General features: G+C 42.0%; 1 protein-coding gene across 2 annotated transcripts; it reads right to left on the bottom strand.

Moving 5' to 3' along the window:
* Nucleotides 1-172: 172 nt before the first annotated feature.
* LOC139375812 (AFG3-like AAA ATPase 2) lies at nucleotides 173-27,965 on the bottom strand. 2 transcript variants are annotated; one of them, XM_071117690.1, is made up of 18 exons: nucleotides 27,718-27,965; nucleotides 24,249-24,348; nucleotides 24,009-24,089; nucleotides 22,015-22,148; nucleotides 21,059-21,211; nucleotides 20,796-20,870; nucleotides 20,553-20,677; nucleotides 20,152-20,428; nucleotides 19,712-19,849; nucleotides 17,909-18,062; nucleotides 16,587-16,694; nucleotides 16,105-16,230; nucleotides 13,542-13,652; nucleotides 12,367-12,482; nucleotides 3,619-3,819; nucleotides 2,644-2,838; nucleotides 848-2,523; nucleotides 173-576 (listed from the first exon to the last, which is right to left on the bottom strand). In XM_071117690.1, the coding sequence occupies exons 1-17, from the start codon at nucleotides 27,817-27,819 to the stop codon at nucleotides 2,287-2,289; spliced, it is 2,433 nt and encodes an 810-aa protein (XP_070973791.1). In that variant the 5' UTR covers nucleotides 27,820-27,965; the 3' UTR covers nucleotides 173-576; nucleotides 848-2,286. The 2 variants fall into 2 exon arrangements, with proteins under 2 accessions (XP_070973791.1, XP_070973790.1); XM_071117689.1 differs by having other exon boundaries at nucleotides 357-576; nucleotides 725-2,523.

A 27,965-nucleotide genomic window follows, 5' to 3' on the forward strand; every position in this document is an offset into this window, starting at 1 on the left:
ACCAGCGTACTTCTACCTCAGATTGTGTGCATGGTACGCAAAAGGTTGGCAGGTCTCAGTGATGCATAACTGTTTTTTTCCCCCTTCCCCCCAGTGTGTACAGTGTGTACAGTATGCAGTGTGTGTATATGCGGTATCTTTCTGCAGTGTCGTCTTTATTCAGTGCGTTTACTTTTTCATTTTCCTGTTCTAACCTTGGTTTCAGTTGCATGTATTTTAAAATCACTCACCCATCGCCCTGGTCAGTTTTTTCGGTAAGAATACAAATTGGATAGACATGTGATCGTCACATATTTCAATCAGTTTGACTCCACTTCACAGAAGTAAATATTAATGGGGGGGGGGGGGGGGGGGGAGGTTGCAAGCATAATTTCTTTATTTCCTGAACATAATTTGTTCTTCAACATTTCATGTTATGTTACTACTGGAATATTTCAGTCATTTTGTCATCTACTCAAAATCTATACAGCAACCTTGGCTTTGACATCTCATGTACAATCCTCTTGTCCAAACCTGGAAACAACCCCAAGCTACACGTCTGAACGTTCTTTACAAAGCCTGACGGATTCTACACGTCTGAACGTTCTTTACAAAGCCAGACGGATTCTACACGTCTGAACGTTCTTTACAAAGCCTGACGGATTCTACACGTCTGAACGTTCTTTACAAAGCCAGACGGATTCTACACGTCTGAACGTTCTTTACAAAGCCAGACGGATTCTACATTTGGTTTTTTTTCGGTCATTGAAATAATCCATAGTTAAACACTGGCTGGGTTGCAACACTGGCTGGGTTGTGAAGTATACAAAAACTTAAGTCTCCCCCTCCCACTCTTCTAAAAACCCACTCATCATGCCTTATACTCAAGGGGGCCTTAAGGCATGAAGATCAAGGGCAGTGCTCCCATCCAATCCCTGGAAAAGAGCACCGTAGTCAGTCTCTCTGGGGCGTGTTCAGGCTGGGTGGAGGTACAGAACATCTAGACAGAAATGTACTTTGTCAAACAGAGGATGTGAGCAGAGTGGAGGAAGGAGGAGAACGTGCGTAATTTGGCTGGAGCGAGCAGTGGATCTAAAACAAATATATATATTTTTTTTTTAAATGGCCGGGGCCTTCTCTCTCTCTCCCCAATTTTGCTCCGGTACCACTCAGCCACGAGCTCTGGGCAACATTTAAAAAATGTCCTTCACCACTTATTTTAAATTAGGCCTATTCTTGTGTATTTATTTAGCCTACCTCCACTACTAATCCTCGGAGATGTTGATATGAGTCGACTAAGAAATAGTTCACAGCCTGTGTAATTGATGGCAAGACAACGAATGAGCTCACAGAAACGTTTAGATTCCATTTAAGTGTTAAAGTTGTCCATCAACTGTAAAATGTGAGCACTACAGAGCCACAGTTACAACTGAAGTAGCCTACCTGACCACCAAGAGATGAGAGAAACACATTTTTTTAACACAGTGGTCGCATATCATCAGGTCGGTCCTTGTTCAGTAGCCTTTGTCATGTTGTTGAAATGTTGATGCTTCTTGAAGCCTACTTCAAAACAAAAATGATACATAGTCACAAAAGTAGATGGGGTATAACTTAAAATATCGTTTTAAACTAAACAAATGCAGCGAATTTGGAGCGGCAATTTTTTGGGGGGTGGAGCGGGAGAAAAGATAATGATCGCCAGAGTGGTGACCCCGCTCTGTGAGCGATGAGTGGGATTTCCAACTGCTCAAATATTCTGGTGGTGAACAGATATGCTTATTCCTCCATGTTGAATAGGGAATACATAGCTTTATTAATGACAGGTTAAATCACACACACAAGATTTGGCGGCAAAACTTTTTGGCTCAGATTTATTTTTATTATGACCGATTTGTTTGTCAAAATCAATTTTGAGGGCCAGAAACAGGTAAGTTATATAAAATAAAATGGTCTATTATATTTTCTACATAGTTTTTAGTTTTAGATGTGTGGCCTAGTGTCTTCTTTATCCAAAATAATAACCCCCCCCTCAACTAAATGTGATATATTTTGTTTATACTCTAACCATGACAGAACTTTTAACTCCTGTATGACATTTTTATCTGCAACATTCAGAATGTTTCATCTCGCTGAATACACCCCCAGACCATTGCAAAGGATGCAACTGACCAATCAGAGGGATTGGGCATGGTTCAGTCAGGTAACGTTTAGGTGGGGTTTTACTGAGATCCTTCCACCAACCTGTTCTAATCTCAGTACACAGCCTCATACTAAAAACGACCATCGGTAAAGCTAAGCAGTCCCCGTTTAGAAGGGCATCCCTCCGGAGATCTGTCGGGCCACCTGTTCCTCTGTGCTTTCCTCCTTGTCGCGCTCCTTGTTCCAGTCCTTGAGGCCCTCAGGCAGGGATGTGTCCTCATCCATGCCCCCCGTGCCCTCCACAAACTCCTCGTAGGTGGACTTCTCAGCGAACGGCCGCAGCCCCAGGAGCTCCACCATGTCCTTCTTGTCCAGCACCTCCTTCTCCAGCAGACGCTGCGCCACCTGACCAGGCAACCGTTGAAGGTAAATGTATTATTACCTTTGGCTTAAGTTTTACTTGTGTGTCTGTGTGAGAGACAGTGTAAGCCTACGAGTGTTTTTATGTCCTACCACCACACGTACCTTCTCCACATCGCCTTTCTTCTCAGCCAGTAGGGTGTGGGTACGCTCGTACGCCTCTCGGATGAGATTGCGTACCTCCGTGTCGATGAGGCGCGCCGTGGCCTCGCTGTAGGGCTTCTCAAGGGTCATCTCGCCCTGCCGGGGCAAGTCGAAGGACACCTGTCCCACCTTGTCATTCATGCCAAACTGCACGATCTGTAAAAACAATGGTGTAGTAACACTTTATTGGAATGTCCTAATACAACAGACTGAGATTTTCAGTATATTCAATTAAGTAAACAAATATATATATAATGTGTGCAGGAACCATGGTCTGGGTTCATGTTCACAACCTAAAAGACCAGGGTTGGTGGACCATTCTTGACACACACAAGGAAATTGTTGAGCGTGAAAAACCCAGTAACGTTGCAGTTCTTCACACTCTCAACCCGGTGCGCCTGGCATCTACTACCATACCCTGTTTCAAAGGCACTTAAATATGTTGTCTTGCCCAGTCACCCTCTGAATGGCACTCATACACATATAATCCTTCTTTAACCTGTCCTCCTCCTCTTCATCTACACTGATTGAGGTGGATTTAACAAGTGACGTCAATAAGAGATTCCAGCTTTCCCCCTTGTCAGTCTATATCATGGAAAGACCAGGTGTTCCTAATATTTTGTACACTCAGTGTATGCTTCTCCCCACCGGAAACTTGAGGTCCATCCTCATGTCCTCCCCTCTCACAGACTCTCCCACTTGAATGTATCTCTCTCTCATTACTGTCTCAATAAAATGCAAAATGTCAAATGATAATCCACTCTACTTCAACAACAAAAATAACTGGAATGTGACACACACACACCTTCATGAGATTAGTACAACCGTCTTACCCAATCATCAACCCATTGTGTACTAGCCCTGTGAAACACAAAGAAAAATACCAATAAAAATGCTAATAAATGTGGTGGTGGGGACGAAGGGGGACGGACAGACCTGGGCGTATGCACTCTGGGTGACCTTACGGAGGTCGTCCTGGGCCCCCGTGGTGATGCGACCGAAGAAGATCTCCTCAGACACGCGGCCACCCAGCGTCATGCACATCCTGTCCAGCAGCTGCTCCTTGGTGTATAGGTACTGCTCCTTTGGTAGGTACTGGGCATAGCCCAACCCTTTGCCTCTGGGGATGATAGATACCTGGAGAGAGGACAAAATGTCAGTGGTAAGTTGAGCCTGGCAGTTATTGGTCACCCAGTATTAAATCTGGCTGATACAGGCTTATTTTTTAAAAGTGAACTATCCCTTTAATATCTTGCAAAGTATGCATATATTCTCTAGAGCTAGTCAGACCGATGGCTTTACAAAGCCGTCAATATTAGCATAACACATTTTCTAAGGATGCATGGTAAAAACCATCCAACTCAGCAAAGCCAGCCGGTGTAGCGTAAATTATTAGTGTTTGGATCCTGGATGTCGATTGGTTGGACAACAACTCCTGCAAAATACCATGACCATGTATTAAATGTCATAATTCCACTGTCTCGCAGCCCAGGCAGGGAATTCATCTATCTACACATGATTTGTCCATACCACCATTTGGTTTGCAACAGTTGGCGGTTGTATGTAGATCTACCTACAACCTGTGCAACAATGTATCATTTTACAAATGCAATATCTCCCATGCCAGTAGCCCAAGAACGAACGTAAAACGAATAACCGTAAACACTCAGAACTCCATTAATTAATTAACCAGCACAGTGCGGCCTATTTTATATTTATTAAATCATTATTTATTCAAGTTCTTGTCACTCATCCTCATTGAATCTCTGCTAGCTAGGTACATGATAATGATTTGTTTAGTATAGTAACATCGCATGAATAGAATGATTAGCATTAACGACTGGGTCAAAACAATGACCCGTATAGTGGTTAGAGTGTTGGACTAGTAACCGGAAGGTTGCAAGTTCAAACCCCCGAGCTGACAAGGTACAAATCTGTCGTTCTGCCCCTGAACAGGCAGTTAACCCACTGTTCCTAGGCCGCCATTGAAAATAAGAACTTGTTCTTAACTGACTTGACTAGTTAAATAAAGGTTAAATAAAATATAAAAAAATAGATGGGCAGGTAGAATGTTGGTAGTGACTAGGATCTACCAGTATAGATGGGCAGGTAGAATGTTGGTAGTGACTAGGATCTACCAGTATAGAGAGTCAGGTAGAATGTTGGTAGTGACTAGGATCTACCAGTATAGAGAGTCAGGTAGAATGTTGGTAGTGACTAGGATCTACCCGTATAGATGGGCAGGTAGAATGTTGGTAGTGACTAGAATCTACCAGTATAGAGAGTCAGGTAGAATGTTGGTAGTGACTAGAATCTACCAGTATAGAGAGTCAGGTAGAATATTGGTAGTGACTAGGATCTACCAGTATAGAGAGTCAGGTAGAATGTTGGTAGTGACTAGGATCTACCAGTATAGATGGGCAGGTAGAATGTTGGTAGTGACTAGAATCTACCAGTATAGATGGGCAGGTAGAATGTTGGTAGTGACTAGAATCTACCAGTATAGAGAGTCAGGTAGAATGTTGGTAGTGACTAGAATCTACCAGTATAGAGAGTCAGGTAGAATGTTGGTAGTGACTAGGATCTACCAGTATAGAGAGGCAGGTAGAATGTTGGTAGTGGCTAGAATCTACCAGTATAGAGAGTCAGGTAGAATGTTGGTAGTGACTAGGATCTACCAGTATAGATGGGCAGGTAGAATGTTGGTAGTGACTAGAATCTACCAGTATAGAGAGTCAGGTAGAATGTTGGTAGTGACTAGGATCTACCAGTATAGATGGGCAGGTAGAATGTTGGTAGTGACTAGGATCTACCAGTATAGATGGGCAGGTAGAATGTTGGTAGTGACTAGGATCTACCAGTATAGATGGGCAGGTAGAATGTTGGTAGTGACTAGGATCTACCAGTATAGATGGGCAGGTAGAATGTTGGTAGTGACTAGAATCTACCAGTATAGAGAGTCAGGTAGAATGTTGGTAGTGACTAGAATCTACCAGTATAGAGAGTCAGGTAGAATATTGGTAGTGACTAGGATCTACCAGTATAGAGAGTCAGGTAGAATGTTGGTAGTGACTAGGATCTACCAGTATAGATGGGCAGGTAGAATGTTGGTAGTGACTAGAATCTACCAGTATAGATGGGCAGGTAGAATGTTGGTAGTGACTAGAATCTACCAGTATAGAGAGTCAGGTAGAATGTTGGTAGTGACTAGAATCTACCAGTATAGAGAGTCAGGTAGAATGTTGGTAGTGACTAGGATCTACCAGTATAGATGCGCAGGTAGAATGTTGGTAGTGACTAGGATCTACCAGTATAGATGGGCAGGTAGAATGTTGGTAGTGACTAGGATCTACCAGTATAGATGGGCAGGTAGAATGTTGGTAGTGACTAGGATCTACCAGTATAGATGGGCAGGTAGAATGTTGGTAGTGACTAGGATCTACCAGTATAGATGGGCAGGTAGAATGTTGGTAGTGACTAGGATCTACCAGTATAGATGGGCAGGTAGAATGTTGGTAGTGACTAGGATCTACCAGTATAGATGGGCAGGTAGAATGTTGGTAGTGACTAGGATCTACCAGTATAGAGAGGCAGGTAGAATGTTGGTAGTGACTAGGATCTACCAGTATAGAGAGTCAGGTAGAATGTTGGTAGTGACTAGGATCTACCAGTATAGAGAGGCAGGTAGAATGTTGGTAGTGACTAGAATCTACCAGTATAGAGAGTCAGGTAGAATGTTGGTAGTGACTAGGATCTACCAGTATAGATGGGCAGGTAGAATGTTGGTAGTGACTAGAATCTACCAGTATAGAGAGTCAGGTAGAATGTTGGTAGTGACTAGGATCTACCAGTATAGATGGGCAGGTAGAATGTTGGTAGTGACTAGAATCTACCAGTATAGATGGGCAGGTAGAATGTTGGTAGTGACTAGAATCTACCAGTATAGAGAGTCAGGTAGAATGTTGGTAGTGACTAGGATCTACCAGTATAGATGGGCAGGTAGAATGTTGGTAGTGACTAGGATCTACCAGTATAGATGGGCAGGTAGAATGTTGGTAGTGACTAGGATCTACCAGTATAGAGAGGCAGGTAGAATGTTGGTAGTGACTAGGATCTACCAGTATAGATGGGCAGGTAGAATGTTGGTAGTGACTAGGATCTACCAGTATAGATGGGCAGGTAGAATGTTGGTAGTGATTAGGATCTACCAGTATATATGGGCAGGTAGAATGTTGGTAGTGACTAGGATCTACCAGTATAGATGGGCAGGTAGAATGTTGGTAGTGACTAGGATCTACCAGTATAGATGGGCAGGTAGAATGTTGGTAGTGACTAGGATCTACCAGTATAGATGGGCAGGTATAATGTTGGTAGTGACTAGGATCTACCAGTATAGATGGGCAGGTAGAATGTTGGTAGTGACTAGGATCTACCAGTATAGATGGGCAGGTAGAATGTTGGTAGTGACTAGGATCTACCAGTATAGATGGGCAGGTAGAATGTTGGTAGTGACTAGGATCTACCAGTATAGATGGGCAGGTAGAATGTTGGTAGTGACTAGGATCTACCAGTATAGATGGGCAGGTAGAATGTTGGTAGTGACTAGGATCTACCAGTATAGAGAGGCAGGTAGAATGTTGGTAGTGACTAGGATCTACCAGTATAGAGAGTCAGGTAGAATGTTGGTAGTGACTAGGATCTACCAGTATAGAGAGGCAGGTAGAATGTTGGTAGTGACTAGAATCTACCAGTATAGAGAGTCAGGTAGAATGTTGGTAGTGACTAGGATCTACCAGTATAGATGGGCAGGTAGAATGTTGGTAGTGACTAGAATCTACCAGTATAGAGAGTCAGGTAGAATGTTGGTAGTGACTAGGATCTACCAGTATAGATGGGCAGGTAGAATGTTGGTAGTGACTAGGATCTACCAGTATAGATGGGCAGGTAGAATGTTGGTAGTGACTAGGATCAACCAGTATAGATGGGCAGGTAGAATGTTGGTAGTGACTAGGATCTACCAGTATAGATGGGCAGGTAGAATGTTGGTAGTGACTAGAATCTACCAGTATAGAGAGTCAGGTAGAATGTTGGTAGTGACTAGAATCTACCAGTATAGAGAGTCAGGTAGAATATTGGTAGTGACTAGGATCTACCAGTATAGAGAGTCAGGTAGAATGTTGGTAGTGACTAGGATCTACCAGTATAGATGGGCAGGTAGAATGTTGGTAGTGACTAGAATCTACCAGTATAGATGGGCAGGTAGAATGTTGGTAGTGACTAGAATCTACCAGTATAGAGAGTCAGGTAGAATGTTGGTAGTGACTAGAATCTACCAGTATAGAGAGTCAGGTAGAATGTTGGTAGTGACTAGGATCTACCAGTATAGATGGGCAGGTAGAATGTTGGTAGTGACTAGGATCTACCAGTATAGATGGGCAGGTAGAATGTTGGTAGTGACTAGGATCTACCAGTATAGAGAGGCAGGTAGAATGTTGGTAGTGACTAGGATCTACCAGTATAGATGGGCAGGTAGAATGTTGGTAGTGATTAGGATCTACCAGTATATATGGGCAGGTAGAATGTTGGTAGTGACTAGAATCTACCAGTATAGATGGGCAGGTAGAATGTTGGTAGTGACTAGGATCTACCAGTATAGAGAGGCAGGTAGAATGTTGGTAGTGACTAGGATAGAGAGTATAGAGAGTCAGGTAGAATGTTGGTAGTGACTAGGATCTACCAGTATAGATGGGCAGGTAGAATGTTGGTAGTGACTAGAATCTACCAGTATAGATGGGCAGGTAGAATGTTGGTAGTGACTAGGATCTACCAGTATAGATGGGCAGGTAGAATATTGGTAGTGACTAGAATCTACCAGTATAGATGGGCAGGTAGAATGTTGGTAGTGACTAGAATCTACCAGTATAGAGAGTCAGGTAGAATGTTGGTAGTGACTAGAATCTACCAGTATAGAGAGTCAGGTAGAATGTTGGTAGTGACTAGGATCTACCAGTATAGATGGGCAGGTAGAATGTTGGTAGTGACTAGGATCTACCAGTATAGATGGGCAGGTAGAATGTTGGTAGTGACTAGAATCTACCAGTATAGAGAGTCAGGTAGAATGTTGGTAGTGACTAGGATCTACCAGTATAGAGAGTCAGGTAGAATGTTGGTAGGGACTAGGATCTACCAGTATAGATGGGCAGGTAGAATGTTGGTAGTGACTAGGATCTACCAGTATAGAGAGTCAGGTAGAATGTTGGTAGTGACTAGGATCTACCAGTATAGATGGGCAGGTAGAATGTTGGTAGTGACTAGGATCTACCAGTATAGATGGGCAGGTAGAATGTTGGTAGTGACTAGAATCTACCAGTATAGAGAGTCAGGTAGAATGTTGGTAGTGACTAGGATCTACCAGTATAGATAGATATAGATGGGCAGGTAGAATGTTGGTAGTGACTAGGATCTACCAGTATAGAGAGGCAGGTAGAATGTTGGTAGTGACTAGGATCTACCAGTATAGAGAGTCAGGTAGAATGTTGGTAGTGACTAGGATCTACCAGTATAGAGAGTCAGGTAGAATGTTGGTAGTGACTAGGATCTACCAGTATAGATGGGCAGGTAGAATGTTGGTAGTGACTAGAATCTACCAGTATAGAGAGTCAGGTAGAATGTTGGTAGTGACTAGGATCTACCAGTATAGATGGGCAGGTAGAATGTTGGTAGTGACTAGGATCTACCAGTATAGATGGGCAGGTAGAATGTTGGTAGTGACTAGGATCAACCAGTATAGATGGGCAGGTAGAATGTTGGTAGTGACTAGGATCTACCAGTATAGATGGGCAGGTAGAATGTTGGAAGTGACTAGAATCTACCAGTATAGAGAGTCAGGTAGAATGTTGGTAGTGACTAGAATCTACCAGTATAGAGAGTCAGGTAGAATATTGGTAGTGACTAGGATCTACCAGTATAGAGAGTCAGGTAGAATGTTGGTAGTGACTAGGATCTACCAGTATAGATGGGCAGGTAGAATGTTGGTAGTGACTAGAATCTACCAGTATAGATGGGCAGGTAGAATGTTGGTAGTGACTAGAATCTACCAGTATAGAGAGTCAGGTAGAATGTTGGTAGTGACTAGAATCTACCAGTATAGAGAGTCAGGTAGAATGTTGGTAGTGACTAGGATCTACCAGTATAGATGGGCAGGTAGAATGTTGGTAGTGACTAGGATCTACCAGTATAGATGGGCAGGTAGAATGTTGGTAGTGACTAGGATCTACCAGTATAGAGAGGCAGGTAGAATGTTGGTAGTGACTAGAATATACCAGTATAGAGAGTCAGGTAGAATGTTGGTAGTGACTAGGATCTACCAGTATAGAGAGGCAGGTAGAATGTTGGTAGTGACTAGGATCTACCAGTATAGATGGGCAGGTAGAATGTTGGTAGTGACTAGGATCTACCAGTATAGATGGGCAGGTAGAATGTTGGTAGTGATTAGGATCTACCAGTATATATGGGCAGGTAGAATGTTGGTAGTGACTAGAATCTACCAGTATAGATGGGCAGGTAGAATGTTGGTAGTGACTAGGATCTACCAGTATAGAGAGGCAGGTAGAATGTTGGTAGTGACTAGGATAGAGAGTATAGAGAGTCAGGTAGAATGTTGGTAGTGACTAGGATCTACCAGTATAGATGGGCAGGTAGAATGTTGGTAGTGACTAGAATCTACCAGTATAGATGGGCAGGTAGAATGTTGGTAGTGACTAGAATCTACCAGTATAGATGGGCAGGTAGAATGTTGGTAATGACTAGAATCTACCAGTATAGATGGGCAGGTAGAATGTTGGTAGTGACTAGAATCTACCAGTATAGAGAGTCAGGTAGAATGTTGGTAGTGACTAGAATCTACCAGTATAGAGAGTCAGGTAGAATGTTGGTAGTGACTAGGATCTACCAGTATAGATGGGCAGGTAGAATGTTGGTAGTGAGAGAGTCAGGTAGAATGTTGGTAGTGACTAGGATCTACCAGTATAGAGAGTCAGGTAGAATGTTGGTAGGGACTAGGATCTACCAGTATAGATGGGCAGGTAGAATGTTGGTAGTGACTAGGATCTACCAGTATAGAGAGTCAGGTAGAATGTTGGTAGTGACTAGGATCTACCAGTATAGATGGGCAGGTAGAATGTTGGTAGTGACTAGGATCTACCAGTATAGATGGGCAGGTAGAATGTTGGTAGTGACTAGAATCTACCAGTATAGAGAGTCAGGTAGAATGTTGGTAGTGACTAGGATCTACCAGTATAGATGGGCAGGTAGAATGTTGGTAGTGACTAGGATCTACCAGTATAGAGAGTCAGGTAGAATGTTGGTAGTGACTAGGATCTACCAGTATAGATGGGCAGGTAGAATGTTGGTAGTGACTAGGATCTACCAGTATAGATGGGCAGGTAGAATATTGGTAGTGACTAGGATCTACCAGTATAGAGAGTCAGATAGAATGTTGGTAGTGACTAGAATCTACCAGTATAGAGTCAGGTAGAATGTTGGTAGTGACTAGGATCTACCAGTATAGATGGGCAGGTAGAATATTGGTAGTGACTAGGATCTACCAGTATAGATGGGCAGGTAGAATGTTGGTAGTGACTAGGATCTACCAGTATAGATGGGCAGGTAGAATTTTGGTAGTGACTAGAATCTACCAGTATAGAGTCAGGTAGAATGTTGGTAGTGACTAGGATCTACCAGTATAGATGGGCAGGTAGAATATTGGTAGTGACTAGAATCTACCAGTATAGATGGGCAGGTAGAATATTGGTAGTGGCTAGGATCTACCAGTATAGATGGGCAGGTATAATGTTGGTAGTGACTAGGATCTACCATTATAGATGGGCAGGTAGAATGTTGGTAGTGACTAGAATCTACCAGTATAGATGGGCAGGTAGAATATTGGTAGTGACTAGAATCTACCATTATAGATGGGCAGGTAGAATGTTGGTAGTGACTAGGATCTACCAGTATAGAGAGTCAGGTAGAATATTGGTAGGGACTAGAATCTACCATTATAGATGGGCAGGTAGAATGTTGGTAGTGACTAGAATCTACCAGTATACATAGGCAGGTAGAATATTGGTAGTGACTAGGATCTACCAGTATAGATGGGCAGGTAGAATGTTGGTAGTGACTAGGATCTACCAGTATAGAGAGGCAGGTAGAATGTTGGTAGTGACTAGGATCTACCAGTATAGATGGGCAGGTAGAATGTTGGTAGTGACTAGGATCTACCAGTATAGATGGGCAGGTAGAATGTTGGTAGTGACTAGGATCTACCAGTAAAGATGGGCAGGTAGAATGTTGGTAGTGACTAGGATCTACCAGTATAGAGAGTCAGGTAGAATGTTGGTAGTGACTAGAATCTACCAGTATAGAGAGTCAGGTAGAATGTTGGTAGTGACTAGGATCTACCAGTATAGAGAGTCAGGTAGAATGTTGGTAGTGACTAGAATCTACCAGTATAGAGAGTCAGGTAGAATGTTGGTAGTGACTAGGATCTACCAGTATAGATGGGCAGGTAGAATGTTGGTAGTGACTAGGATCTACCAGTATAGAGAGTCAGGTAGAATGTTGGTAGTGACTAGAATCTACCAGTATAGAGAGTCAGGTAGAATATTGGTAGGGACTAGAATCTACCTTGAGCAGAGGGTCAGCGTGCTCCAGGTACCAGCCTGCCACAGCGTGCCCTGCCTCGTGGTAAGCTACAGTCTTTTTCTCCTCAGGTTGCAGGACCTGAGTCTTCTTCTCCAGACCTGTACATTCAACAACAGAAAGAAGTTGACATACCCGTGTGACCATCGAAACAATCTGCATGACAAAGAAGGTACCAAATTCATATGGAAAGGTTGACTGAAGGAGGTAGAACAGAAGGAGTGAGTAATCAATGATGTTTGATCTTTGTTGCTGTGGAAAAAGTCCCGTCGATGTATCAAGCCACACTAGTTCAATTAGATCATATAGATTAGAATACATTATACTTTCAGTTGAATACATTTCAGGTGAAATTTAATAAATCACATTACAATTGACAGAGAAGTCAAATTAGAGCATCTTGCATCTCTATGGTTTGCTGGTCATGACAACACAGCTTGTAAGTAGCCAATACATGTTACACATTTTTATTTTAATTAACTAGGCAAGTCAGGCCTCCCGAGTGACACAGTGGTCTAAGGATTCGAGTCCAGGCTATGTTGCAGCCGGCCGCAACCGGGAGACCCATGGGGCGGCGCACAATTGGCCCTGCGTAGTTAGGGGAGGGTTTGGCCGGCAGGGATGTTCTTGTTCCATCGCGCTCTAGCGACTCCTGTGGTGGGCCTGGCGCACGCTGACACAGTCTAGTTGTACAGTGTTTCCTCTGACACATTGGTGCGGCTGGCTTCCGGGTTAAGTGGGCATTGTGTCAAGAAGCAGTGCGGCTTGGCAGGGTCGTGCTTCGGAAAAACACGCACGGCTCTCGACCTTCACCTCTCCCGAGTCCGTATGGGAGATGCAGCGATGAGACATGACTGTTACTACCAATTGGATACCACAAACAAAAAGGTAAAAGTAAAAAATGATAATGCCTAGTTTAAAGAAAAAAATGTAAGTCAGTTAAGAACATATTCTTATTTACAATGACGGCCTAACCCCGGACGAAGCTGGGCCAATTGTGCGCCTCCCTACGGGACTCCCGATCACGGCCGGTTGTGATACAGCCTGGAATCGAACCAGTGTCTGTAGTGACCCCTCTAGCACTGAGATTCAGTGGCTTAATACGGTATGTAGGAAAATCAGGATGTGTTCCATTTGTATATGTGTGCGCTTGTGCTCACCTCCGATCACACGTTCGATGGCCTGCTCAAAGTGCTTCTGGTTGATCGAGTCCGCGAGGTGGCGAGCAGCAATCAGCGCGGCTTCATTGCACACATTGGCAATATCAGCACCTAACAAAACAGAATTTAAATTGATATTGTTTTATAGTTAAGCCTCATCCAGAGCAGTTTTCAACGAGCATATTAAAATTGAAAGGCAAAAAAATATATCTATCTATATGAGCATTGTAAGAAAGACCTCACAAATTCGTATTTTATTTTTGTATACAAATATCAATATGAAAATGTCCAGGGAAAATGCAACATTATACAGTACAGTATGTATGTGTGTAAGCAGCAGGGTTTTCACCAGACAAGTGAACAGGATTTATTTTTATTTTAAAAAATTTAACTGACATTTGAGCACTTTCCTGGTCATCCATAAGTGTTGGATCTGTAATGCACGATCTAGGGCGTCCACCCACGCAGCCAGCGCAAAACAATAAACAGATACATTACCTGTCCTTAAAAACAGCCATTATCAAAAAAAACACTATTCCTTGTGTTTCAATGTGCAGCATTACAAAATGTATAGCCTATTGTGTTATTTTTTTTATTTTCCTAAAATAACAATTGTCCACCTCACGGGTCAGCTGTGGGATATTTGAACGCTAAATGCAGCAGGGCATTGCATATACAGACTGTAGGATATTCATATTTAACAAATAAATATAAAAAGGAAGAGAAGCTTAGGCCAGAGAGAGAGAGATATGTCTGCGGCATGCTACGACACCGACATACATTTCATTATCCTTGTCAGACTACCGCGCCTGTTATACACATATAGGTGTACAGGAGGCTACTTCGCAAATGTTCAAAATCGGATTATTATTATTTTTTTTTAATTATGAAGATAAGCATTATATTTTAAGATTCGGTGCAACTAAAACATTCTTCCTCACCTCAAGTTCCAACTGTCGGGGGTCAATTGGTGTGCAATGCCTTCATATCATAGGACTGCAGTATTTTTGTATATATTTTTTGAACCTTTATTTAACTAGGCAAGTCAGTTAAGAACAAATTCTTATTTACAATGACGGCCTAGGAACAGTGGGTTAACTGCCTGTTCAGGGACAGAACTACAGATTTGTACCTTGTCAGCTCGGGGATTTGAACTTGCAACCTTCCGGAGCCCAACGCTCTAACCACTAGGCTAATAGCCACACCTTCACAAAAGTTTCTAAACTTTATTAGGGTGAGTCAAGCCATTGTGTATAAGGAAAAATACGAGTAGGATATTATATTGCGGCAAACATTACAGTTGGAACTTAAATTTGTCCAAAGGAAAATGGCTCAGGTAGAAAACAAAACATTTACGAACTGGTTTAATAAACCTTCACAAAATTATTGAACAGGCTGTACTGCAGCAATGACCAAGGAAGGCTAGTGCCTACCGTACCCAACAAATGACAGTAATATGCTAATATTCATTTTACAACAGGCCTACTTTACAGCCCATCTTAAACTAAATACGGAGCGCAAAAATAAATAAAAAACAGACTAAACTTAATTTAGCCAAGGAAAACGTCTCAACAGAATGAAACAAAACACATTGTGCATATTTAAAGACTGGTTTTAATTAATAAATAGGTCTACAATAATAACAATGATATACAGTAGTAGTAATTATAAATTATAAATACGAAAAAAATAAGTTAAATTGCATCCTACCTGAATAGCGAGTTGCACGGTAGCCTGCATTTGGCCGTGCCAACATTCTTCCCATCAGTATTAAAAACGTATCTTTAAGGAAATTCCCCTTTGTAGGCTTTTCACTGTAAGGCATACTCTAATTTTAATTTTACTCCAATGAAAAAGGCATCACATCCTCTTACATCAACAGAAGCTCAAGACTCCAATCTTGCTCTCTCAGCAGCATGCACCTAAGTCAACGCGCAAGGAGTGAGAGGAAAGTGCTCAAGCGAGCAATAGGGATGCACGATATGCAAAATTTCGCCTGCTACAATTTTATTTATCAGCTTTTAAAATATGTAACGTGCAGAAATCGCTTCGCCATTTCCTGGTTGCTAAAATTCTAATAGTTCACCTAACTTCAGTTTAAGTTTTAAAACAATGATAAAAGCAACTACAGTGTAGAGAATCATTGTACCCCTGTGAAAAATATTTTCCATAACCAAAAATATTGTATTTTCAGCTAGTGCACAAATCCGAAAGTTTAAAATAACTAAACTTAAGCACAGTAATAGTGCACATAGAACAGATCTAGCACTTCTTAGACTTGATTTCAATGAGAATGACAGATCTACAATTCAAATTTCTATGTGGATTTGATCAGGTCGCCCAAAAAGTGGCATATTGTAGCTTTAAATAATTTTTTTAGTGGGCAAAAGCTGTTTTTTACCAGCTAACTTAAACCCTGGTATGCAGTATATGACATAATGAATATGGGTGTGTCAACAATATGGTAACAGTTTGATCATTGTAACTAGGCCTATAAACCCAATGATTGCAGTTCTGACACCATTGTCTAGGATGGCATCCCCAGTGTGCCTCAAAAACCTACCTGAGAAGCCTGGGGTGAGGGCAGCCATTTTCCTGGCGAGAGCTTCTTTGTCCATCTCTGCGTCCATTTTCAAAGGCCTCAAGTGCACTTTAAATATGGACGATCTGCCTTTAATGTCAGGATGACCTGCGAAAACAATGTTACCAATGTTTAAAAGCTTTTCCACTGTTTCCTATCTTGGTCAGTCATTCCTTTTAGCATCAACTATTGGTTGACCAATTACTACTTAAAACTAAACAAATTTCAGGCTCCTGGATAGGTTATGATATGTGACATGTTGTGGTAATAGCTTCACTATTACATGGTGGTTCATTAACAGATAACCATAGTACAACTTTAAATTTTCCTTTATTACAGTGGATTCATATATATATATATATATATATTTTTTTACCATATCCAACAACTACATTAAACCAGAACAGGACGAAACCCAAGTAGCCCGGGGGGGCATATGATAAAATAAAACTACGGGCTCGTACCAATGTAAATCTGTCTGTCAAAGCGTCCGGGCCTCATCAGTGCAGGGTCCAGGATGTCAGGTCTATTAGTACCTGCTAGCACTACTACATTGGTAGCCGTGTTGAACCCTGGAAAGAGAGAAAAATGGTAGGTGACAGTGTCATATGGATTCTGTTTATATCAAGTGTTTCTTAATCCTGGGTCGACCCCAAAAGGGGTGCATATTTTAGTTTTTAACCCTAGCGACACACACACACACACACACCTGATTCCATTATCAGTGTTTCTCCTATATTCATTTAGCAATAGCGGGCCTAGCTCTTGTCAGTAGCTAGGTTCCCATCCAACGGGTGACAGAATATTCTAAAAATCATTAAGAAAAATGTGCATTTTCCCCACCAGTGGTGTGCTTCCAAACAGACACCAATCTGTAGATGTACATAAAAGTATGTATGATAAACCTATATAATTATTTTTTACGAGATCTTAGAGAACAAAAATACTTTTGAGAGTGAATCCAAAAATATGGCAAGGGGGCCCCACAGTTATTTCGTTATAAATGTTTGAGTCACGCATACGAACGAAGAGAATTGCAGGAAAGTAGCTTTAAAAATGCCATTACATTCTCCCAGCCCCATGAAAAGATGTGTTGAATTGCAGGAAATCAGCAATTAAACCGCAAAATGTCTCTGTGGCCAAGAGGGTGGCTGATAAAAACATTGGTTGGAGAACGTGCAATTGGCCACGCCCAATACCAGGGTAAACACTGAATCAACTATCAAACCTTTGATTAGTGGAATCGGGTGTGTAAGTGCTAGGGCAAAAACTAAAAACAATGTGGACCCCTTTGGGTCTACCGGACCAGGATTAAGAAACACTCATCTAAATTATAATTTCGATCAGTAGCCAGCCAGCCAAGTTAGCCAGCCAAGTTAGCCAGCTCAGGTAGCATGGCTAATTGAGACCATGTTACTGCGCTCCCTGTCCAATGTCTACAACTCCATTCATATGAAACAACAGCCTACATATTGGTTGATCACTGTAGCCAACTTAATTCCGTAATTTTAATTCCATTCTTGCATTGAATAAAATCTCCCCATTTCACTTCCTATTTTCTCTTTCAGAAAAAAATGAATAACTCTCCCAAGTAATTGAATACTAAAGTATGTTCGGATATTCTAAAAACCGTCCCCATCCCTACTGCGGTGGCCTGTGTAGAGACAGGCCTCGCAAAATGAGTGGACTACGTATTTTGCTGGGGCATTCATTGCCCCAGTCATTGCAAAATATTGGCTGGATTTGATGAACTATAAAAAAAAAATTGACCCTGAGCGATACACACCATCCATCTCGACCAGCAGCTGATTGAGGGTGTTTTCCTGCTCGCTCTGGCCACCAAAGTTCCCTCTGCCTCGCTTGCGCCCTACTGCGTCAATCTCGTCAATGAAGAGGATACAAGGGGCATTCTTACGGGCCATGACAAACAGATCTCGAACCTGGAAAGCACAAAGCAGGGAGAGAATAAAACCCAGAGGACATTAGGCTTTGGCGTTACACCGTGTATAGGCTTGGGTGGTACACCGTATATACCGTATACCGGGGTATTTGGAATTAGCCACGGGATGGTTTTTCAATACTGTTGAAACTATTTCTATAAAGTTTAATAAATCTCAATATTTGTAGCTACTTTTTTATTAAGTAAATACCTGCAGTCAACTTGTGCAATACGTTAGGAGATAATAATAAAAAATAAAAACATATTTAAAAAACGCAATCTGCTTCTTATTCTTATTTTCAATGACGGCCTAGGAACAGTAAGGTGAACTGCCTGTTCAGGGGCAGAACGACAGATTTGTACCTTGTCAGCTCGGGGGTTTGAACTTGCAACCTTCCGGTTACTAGTCCAACGCTCTAACCACTAGGCTACCCTGCCGCGTTCTTCATTTCACCTGCCACATTATGAAGCTGACCGGTTGTCCCCAGTCACATGTTGCTTTTTTGCAAGTACACAACGACGAGAGACCAGAGCCTTGGAAGTCCCTCACCATTGTGCAGCACGCACTAGGTTATCTAGTTACAGAATGGAATTCACAACTAAATGTTTGCCAGCTAGATATATCTTAGAACTAATAAGTTAAACTTTCTAAAAATGTGCTAGATGCTCTGCAGTTGTGCATTTGGTTTGCCAACTTAGTACCTAGTTATCTAGCTAAGCGGTTAGCTTCCTGCAATCAAGCTCCTCTATTGGTAACAGCAGAGAAACCCCTCCTGGATCAAGAGCCATACTGTCTTAATATTTGTTTTGTGCATGCAGAAAAACGTTTTAAAAAATGTTGTTACTTGTTTGCCTTTATGAGCTGGGATGTCTGTCCTGCAAATAGTTTGCAAGAGACTATATGAAATGTTCACATGCGTCTGTTAGCATTTAACTAGCATTCGCTATGGTATTTTACATGTACTTGTTTGCATTGCTAACCTTCGGATAAAAAAATAAAAAAAGATCGCCCCTCGTGTTCAGTGCCTGGTATCAACCCAATAAATATACTGGGACGGTATAAAGGTTGGTATACAGGTAAGACAATCTGGATACCGCCCAAGCCCATCACTTATATTGCTTTGAAACTGGAGTCCTGCTTCAGAAATCTTCCAATCGAGAGCAAGACGCAACTGTCAAGAATTGTGAGTATGAACATTAGGACATGGCTCCACTTGGCAAGGCTGACAGGACAGGGCACTACTGGGCGGGGTGAGGCACTACCGGGCAGGGTGAGGCACTACCGGGCAGGGTGAGGCACTACCGGGCAGGGTGAGGCACTACCGGGCAGGGTGAGGCACTACCGGGCAGGGTGAGGCACTACCGGGAAGGGTGAGGCACTACCGGGAAGGGTGAGGCACTACCGGGAAGGGTGAGGCACTACTGGTCGGGGCTCGACAGGGCAGGTAGATGTGAAAGAATTGGATGGCTGTTCTTTCCCTTTGTCAGGTGGATATTCAAATGAAAGAGCGTTGGAACACAGTTAAGCTTTGATGCAAAAAATAAAATAATAATTGACATGGTGAAATGAACAATACATTATGCAATCAATCAGAAATGTCCATTAACCCAAAGTATACTGACACCAAGATCCACAGTGTTGTCACTTACCCTGGCGGGGCCCACGCCCACAAACATCTCCAGGAACTCTGAGCCATTTACGGTGATAAAGGGGACGTCGGCCTCTCCGGCGGTGGCCTTGGCCAGCAGGGTCTTCCCTGTGCCAGGGGGTCCCGTCAGGATAGCCCCCTGTGACATAGAAGAGTATGACTTTGGTGGTGTTCCAGGATGTCGGTTTTGCAGTCATGCTCTTTTGCAGTCATGCTGTGCATCCCAGAAGACTGCTATAACATATCGACCCTCTGGAACATGCTCATTGCTTACTTACTCCTAGAAATAACCCCCTGCCCCTATCCCCTGATGATATCAGATTTTTTTTAAATATATGTATAGGCAATATGGTGGTAGCTCCACCTTGCCCTATGATAGGCTAAGTGGAATTTTCACATATTGTTTATCCTTATAAGCAAAGTTCTCTCTTGCTGGCTCACCTTGGGGATCTTGGCGCCCAGGTCCTGGTACTGCTTGGGGTTCTTGAGGAAGTTGACAAACTCCATGATCTCCAGCTTGGCCTCCTCGCAGCCTGCCACGTCCTTGAACTTCACGTCGATCTCATCGCGCAACACCTTGGCCGTTGTCTCGCTGACACTGAATAGTCCTCCCATGCCCCGGCCGCCCGGTCGGCCAGCTCCTGCTGGCCCCCGTCGCAGCATGAAGAGCAGGAAGCCGATGATGAGCACGGTGGGCAGCATGCTGAGCAGGAACGACCTGCGGGAAGAAGAGAAGTGTGCTACTGGGATTAGAGCTGGGCCATGTTCCTAACGGAAAAGGAAAAAGGATAATTTCTTAAGGTGATCTCTTCCCATTTCAGTCCAGTTGGTGTCCAACTTACCCGTCGCTTTCAGCGGAGTACACCACTGGCAGACGGTTCTCCCCCTCGATACCCATCTCATACTGAGCTGTCTCTAGGTTCCGCTCAAACGTGTCCACGCTGCCGATGTTGAACCACACGTATTGCTGGGTACCAAAATATAAACCACTCATTACTACCTTTGTTCTAACAAGTGAGGAAGAGAACACATGCATAAAATTTAAAAAAATATATATATATATATGGGTAAAATATTTAACTTACTCCATCAACTGGAGTCTTTCCAGGTGTAAATACCACTTTCACATAGCGCTTGTTTATTACTTCCAATCTGTCAACCTAGAGAGAAAAAGAAAGATCCAAATTCAAGTCCCCGAATGTGAGATAGTCAACAGCAGTGGACAAATCATCAGATTCGCACCATACATCAAGCAAACGAACATCTAACCTCGAGCCTTAACACACAATTTTATATCGTTAAAAATTACACACCATTTCCCTATCAATGATACTAATAGAATACTTACGACGTCTTTCGAGAGGTAGTTATTGACAAAGTCTTTCCAAGTGACCTCTCTCCCGCCTTCCCGTAAAAAAAAGAAATATGTAACCATGGTCCAAAATGCAGCCCCACTCAGGAAGTACATACGGAACTCCTTATCATCCCATGGCACGTCACCCTAAGGATAAACACGTTGCGGAAGAATTTGAAATAACAACCGATTTCATTGTATCGTTTTGTCTCATTTGCTCTGTTTGTACTGTGCACTATATTGTTATGGGATTTTTATGAATAATGACTAAATTATGAATACATTTAACCTAGAACTATAACTAAACAGAACACTACTATGTTACTGTATGGATGTATGAATCTTATTATAATCATAATACAGAATATCATGTGTGTAGTTTTAGTCAAGAATTAGAACAAGGACTTTCTGTTCCTTGTTAGAAACGAATGGAGCTATCGTCAGACCGGCTGGAATGCTGTGTTCCTTACAGGACATTCTGTCTCTACCCAGGGAGGGGAGAGACCTTGGGCTTGTCGTAGATTGTTTAACAGGTGGCAGACAATGTGGGAAGGCTTGTGAACTGTATTGCCATTGTATCTGAGAGGAGGAGAGACATTTATGACGAAATGTGAGGTATATAAACTAATGTACATGGTATTATGAGGAGAGCTCTCGGAAAATAAACACTACTGATTAATTTTGAGACTGGTCTCTGTCCATTTTATGCAAATAAGTATCTTACAAATTCTTAGAAATGGACAGAGTGTTTTAATTGAATTGGTTAATGAACATATCGGAGTTAAATTCCTCTAACAATTGTCTTGTTGGGTTTTGTTTAACAGTTTAGCATTGGCATGATGCTAACAGTAGTGCAAAAAATAATGGTATGAGTGGTAAGGCCTTGGTTAGCTCCAAATACCCAGATCATTAAGTCAACTTCCGACCAGGTTTCAGGTGTCGATTCTCACCTTTTGTAGCCGGCTATACCAATGGGACTCATCCTTCCTGCCTCCCCTTTTTCCTCCTCCGCCTGAGGCCCCACCTCCTCCTCCTCCACTAGATCTACCAGTGGCCTTCTGTGCATTGGTAGTTGGCTTGGCCTCTGAGAAGGCAGATAGACACATCAGTTTTCAGCCTAAAACCGAAGTCAACGCTCTGTTTAGAAAATGGAATTGGTGTAGTGCAGAAGTAAACAGAGGCTTCCATAGGTATCGTTTACATGATGACATACCTCATCTAAATACTGGAAAAGTTAACATTTTGTTAATCAACACATACAGTGCATTTGGGAAATAATTCAGACCGCCTTGACTTTTTCACCATCTTGTTACGTTACAGCCTTATTCTAAAATGGATTCAATTGTTTTTTTCCCCCACAATCTACACACAATACCCCATAATGACAAAGCAAAAACAGGTGTTTAGAAAATGTATAACAATTCAATAAAAAAATATCACTTTGACATAAGTATTCAGACCCTTTATACTCAGTACTTTGTTGAAGCACCTTTGGCAGCGATTACAGCCTTGAGTTTCTCCCATTCTTCTCTGCAGATCCTCTCAAGCTCTGTCAGGTTGGAGGGGGAGTGTCGCTGCACAGCTATTTTCAGGTCTCTCCAGAGATGTTTTGATCGGGCTCTCGATGGGCCACTCAAGGACAGACTTGTCCCGAAGCCACTCCTGCGTTGTCTTGGCTGTATGCTTAGGGTCGTTGTTCTGTTGGAAAGTGAACTTTCTCCCCCAGTCTGTGGTCCTGAGCACTCCGGAGCAGGTTTTCATTAAGGACCTCTCTGTACTTTCCCTCGACCTTGACTAGTCTCCCAGTCCCTGCCGCTGAAAAACATTCCCACAGCATGATGCTGCCGTAGGGATGCTTCACCGTAGGGATGGTGCCATGTTTCCTCCAGCTTGGCATTCAGGCCAAAGACTTCAATCTTGATTTCATCAGACCAGAGAATCTTGTTTCTCATGGTCTGAGAGTCTTTAGATGCCATTTGGCAAACTCCAAGTGGACTGTCATGTGCCTTTTACTGAGGAGTGGCTTCCGTCTGGCCACTCTACCATAAAGGCCTGATTGGTGGAGTGCTGCAGAGATGGTTGTCCTTCTGGAAGGTTCGCCCATCTCCACAGAGGAACTCTGTCAGCGTGACCATCAGGTTCTTGGTCACCTCCCAGAACTCTGGAGCTCTGTCAGTGACCATCAGGTTATTGGTCAACTTCCTGATCAAGGCCCTTCTCCCCCAATTGCTCAGTTTGGCCAGGCAGCCAGCTCTAAGAAGAGTGTTGGTGGTTCCAAACTTCCATTTAAGAATGGAGGCCACTGTTCTTGGGGACCTTCAATGCTGCAGAAATGTTGAGATAAACCAACCCAAGATTTGCTCTGACATTCACTGTCAACTGTGGAACTTTATACAGACAGGTGTGTGCCTTTCCAAATCATGTCCAATCAATTGAATGTACCACAGGTGGACTCCAATGAAGTTGTAGAAACATCTCAAGGATGATCAATGCAAACAGGATGCACCAGAGCTCAATTGAGTCTCATAGCAAAGGGTCTGAATACATTAATACATGTGCAAAAAGGTCTAAAAAACTGTTTTCGCTTTCTTTGTCATTATGGGATATTGTGATGTCATTATGGGGTATTGTGATGTCATTATGGGGTATTGTGACGTCATTATGGGGTATTGTGACGTCATTATGGGGTATTGCGACGTCATTATGGGGTATTGCGACGTCATTATGGGGTATTGTGATGTCATTATGGGGCACTCCTCATTTAGTGGATGTTTATGAGGATTGTTTTTTATTTAATAGATTTTAATATAAGGCTGTAACGTAACAAAATGTGGAAAAGGGGAAGGGGTCTGAATACTTTCCGAATGCACTGTAGTGTTCAGTAGGTCTTAGCCAGCTAACGACATAGGACGAGAAAGTATATTTTGTCAGTGGTTTAAATTACCTTTGGCTTCTCCACTGGTTGGGTTGGATTCACTGCTCTTCGGCGCAGTCTTCGGACCATTGGGGAAATATTTTTCAAATCCTGAAGTAAGAACATCAAACTTTAGAGCGCACAAAATCATAAATGAGCATGAAAAACTTCTCATTTTAATGACCCATAAATATATTATGCTTTGTTTTATATATAATCAGAAAGAATGGGAATCTGCTAGATGAATACAGTGAATGTTGAGGTACATACCTTTTGGTGGTTTGGAGCAGAGTCTTTGATAGGCACCTAACACATGTTCAAACAGAGTCCTCCTTTCAAGTACTATCTGGCTGTCTGCTTGGCTGGAGACCTTGAAAATGAAAGATGACAATCAACATAACACATGCCATTTAGCAGACGCTTTTATCCAAAGCTACTTAGTCATGTATGCATTCATTTTGTGTATGGACGATCCAGGGCTTCGAACCCACAACACTGGTGTTGATAGGGCATGGCGCTTGCAACTGAGCCATACAGAACCAGAATGCTTGGGAAAAGTAATGTTGCACTAAATAAATACACTTTTTCCTCAACTCCATCCGTGGACACCGCCGTCCTTTTAAAACGTTTTGATCGAGTCAAACAGCAGCACTGCTCAACTAGGTCTAGTTTTTAAGCCATTGGCGTATTTAAGTAGTAGTGTTAGAATAGTTAGAATTGAGAAACACGGGCCTCCCGAGTGGCGCAGTGGTCTAAAGCACTGAATCGCAGTTGCTAGCTGTGCCACTAGAGAACCTGGTTCGATTCCAGGCTCTGTCGCAGCCGGCTGCGAGTACAAACCTCTCCCGAGTCCGTATGGGAGTTGCAGCGATGGGAAAGGACTAGAGGTCGACCGATTAATCGGAATGGCCGATTAATTAGGGCCGATTTCAAGTTTTCATAACAATCGGAAATCTGTATTTTTGAGTGCTGATTTCCGATTATTATTATTTTTTTATACCTTTTATTTAACTAGGCAAGCCAGTTAAGAACACATTCTTATTTTCAATGACTGCCTAGGAACAGTGGGTTAACTGCCTTGTTCAGGGGCAGAACGACATATTTTCACCTTGTCAGCTCAGAGGTTCCAATCTTGCAACAGTACAGTTAAACTGGTCCAACGCTCTAACCATTGCACTCCACGAGTAGCCTGCCTGTCACGCGAATGTAGTAGAAGCCAAGGTAAATTGCTAGCTAGCATTAAACTTATCTTATAAAAAACAATCAATCATAATCACTAGTTATAACTACTGATCCAGTTTAGCAGGCAATATTAACCAGGTGAAATTGTGTCATTTCTCTTGCGTTCATTGCACGCAGAGTCAGGGTATATGCAACAGTTTGAGCTGCCTGGCTCATTGCGAACTAATTTGCCAGAATTTTACGTAATTATGACATAACATTGAAGGTTGTGCAATGTAACAAGAATATTTAGACTTAGGGATGCCACCCGTTAGATAAAATACCGAACGGTTCCGTATTTTACTGAAATAATAAACGTTTTGTTTTCGAAATGATAGTTTCCGGATTCGATCATATTAATGACCAAAGGCCCATATTTATATGTGTTATTATGTTCTAATTAAGTCTGATTTGATAGAGCAGTCTGACTGAGCAGCAGCAGGCCCGTAATCATTCATTCAAACAGCACTTTCGGGTGTTTTGCCAGCAGCTCTTCGCAAGCACAGCGCTGTTTATGACTTCAAGCCTATCAGCTGGTGTAACCAATATGAAATGGATAGCTAGTAAAATGGTTGTGCCCATACGGTTTCAAACGTCATTCGCTTTTAGATTTGGAGTAGTTATTCCCCTTGCCGCGGCTTTTGTGGAGCGATGGGTAACGCTGCTTCGAGTGTGGCTGTTGTCGATGTGTTCCTGGTTCGAGCCCAGGTAGGGGCCATGAGGGGGACGGAAGCTATACTGTTACACTGGCAATACTAAAGTGCCTATAAGAACATCCAATAGTCAAAGGTATATGAAATACAAATGGTATAGAGAGAAATAGTCCTATAAATACTATATTAACTACAAGCTAAAACCTCTTACCTTGGAATTTTGAAGTCTCATGTTAAAAGGAACCACCAACTTTCATATGTTCTCATGTTCTGAGCAAGGAACTGAAACGTTAGCTTTTTTACATGGCACATATTACTTTCTTCTCCAACACTTTGTTTTTGCATTATTTAAACCAAATTTAACATGTTTCATTATTTATTTGAAGCTAAATTGATTTTATTGATGTTTTACATTAAGTTAAAATAAGTGTTCATTCAGTATTGTTGTAATTGTCATTATTACAAATAAAGAAAAATAAATGTAAAAAATCGGCTTTTTTGGTCCTCCAATAATCGGTATTGGTATTGAAAAATCATAATCGGTAGACCTCTAGACAGGACTGTAACTACCAATTGGATACTATGAAATAAAATATTAAAGATTTGAGAAACACTTGTCTTTACTTGAGTAGTACGTATAGAAACCAAGTGCATGTGAAAACGTCATGGAATACACTTCAGAAATATTGCACCATTACATTTTTTTTGTAGGTGCGCCTACTGTCATTTCTCAGAGTAACACTACAACATAAAATAGGTAGATATTTAAAAAAAACTGAAGCATCATTAGCTAGTTTAACGATCGCTCTGAAATCTTAAAAACTCCCTGAACTGTCACAATGTCTGCATTGCGTGTGCAAGCATTGCAAAATAAACGTACACATACATACATCTTATTCAATAATTTCATCCAAATTGCTTGCGAGCGTCTGCATAGCCAGGCGCTAAAATAGACCTTGGTTCTATCAACTTGGTTCTATTTTAGACGCTCAATGCGCTGCAAGTCCTTCCTCCTCATAGTTTTTTAGGAGCATAAACCCGCTTATGTGATTTAATTAAAGATGAACGAGGTCCAGACTCCAGTCCAGCAGGTTGCAAACACCACATAAAATAGAAAGAAGACCTTACTAGGAGAGATCACTTTTTAACTAACTGGGTTTTCCCCTTTTATCTGTGGATTAACTGTAGAAGAGAACACACGATTTTGTGTGACTCAAAATGGGTTGATATTCTACAAAAGATCCAGCAAGAAAAAGGACAGTACATTTCAAGTAAAATAACAAGCCAATGTATATATATATCCCAGGACAAATTAGCTACCAACAGCAAACTAGCTAGTTAAATGTCCTTGAATGTTTTATATGCGTTTCGACCTGTCCCCAAATTAAATGAATTCGTTCACAGTTCTTTGTGATCTTTCCACCTGCGTGTCCTGATCGCATCTGGTGTGGAAGGACACAAATCACCACGCGTAGTCCGTATTTTAACATTGGCGAATGCAAATAGTCACTACACGTGTATACATAACGTTACCTAAAATAGCTAGACAAGTTGTAACGTTAGTGTAACACGCGATAGTTGACTAGCTAACGTTAAATAACAATTTAATTAATCATGTAATCTCGCCCTGTGTTATCCAACCACGGCAATGTCATTCGCAGGCCTGTTACGCTAGCTAGAATGACAGGTTGTTTTGTTGGGCAAAATAATGTTGGATTATGACAGTATCTAGATTTTCTACAAACAAACCACATGTAAAGACTACCTATTGCCAAAACAAACTCTTAATGCCTTGTCATTCAATGAGAATCGACTAGCGCTGTTTGTTTTGATGTTGTAACGTCGTTAGCTAGATTGCAACTCACCAGTCGTGCACCGTTAACGTGAGTTGTTCTGACGTTTGGAGGCAGCAACATTTTGAATAGATTCCTGCCACCTCTTGACAAGCGGAGGTATCGGTGAGCCATTCTGACTTGTTACGTTGACACCTTGGTTATTCTAACTGATTAATTTTTTTCATAAAGATTTATCTCATACATGCATTATCCCATCCCATTACAAGAGCCGCCATTATTTTTTCCCTTCAACATGACGTGATGACGCAGCGCTTCTC

The sequence above is a fragment of the Oncorhynchus clarkii genome, chromosome 20, assembly GCF_045791955.1.
Source record: "Oncorhynchus clarkii lewisi isolate Uvic-CL-2024 chromosome 20, UVic_Ocla_1.0, whole genome shotgun sequence".
Lineage (NCBI taxonomy): Eukaryota > Metazoa > Chordata > Actinopteri > Salmoniformes > Salmonidae > Oncorhynchus > Oncorhynchus clarkii.

Excerpts from the sequence above, each read along its gene's own strand:
- LOC139375812 (XM_071117690.1), bottom strand. The coding sequence starts at position 27,819 with ATGGCTCACCGATACCTCCGCTTGTCAAGAGGTGGCAGGAATCTATTC. Across the intron at positions 24,349-27,717 it reads ACGTTAACGGTGCACGACTG|GTCTCCAGCCAAGCAGACAG; the intron begins GTGAGTTGCAAT and ends TTCATTTTCAAG. Across the intron at positions 20,429-20,552 it reads TACTCCGCTGAAAGCGACGG|GTCGTTCCTGCTCAGCATGC; the intron begins GTAAGTTGGACA and ends TTCTTCCCGCAG.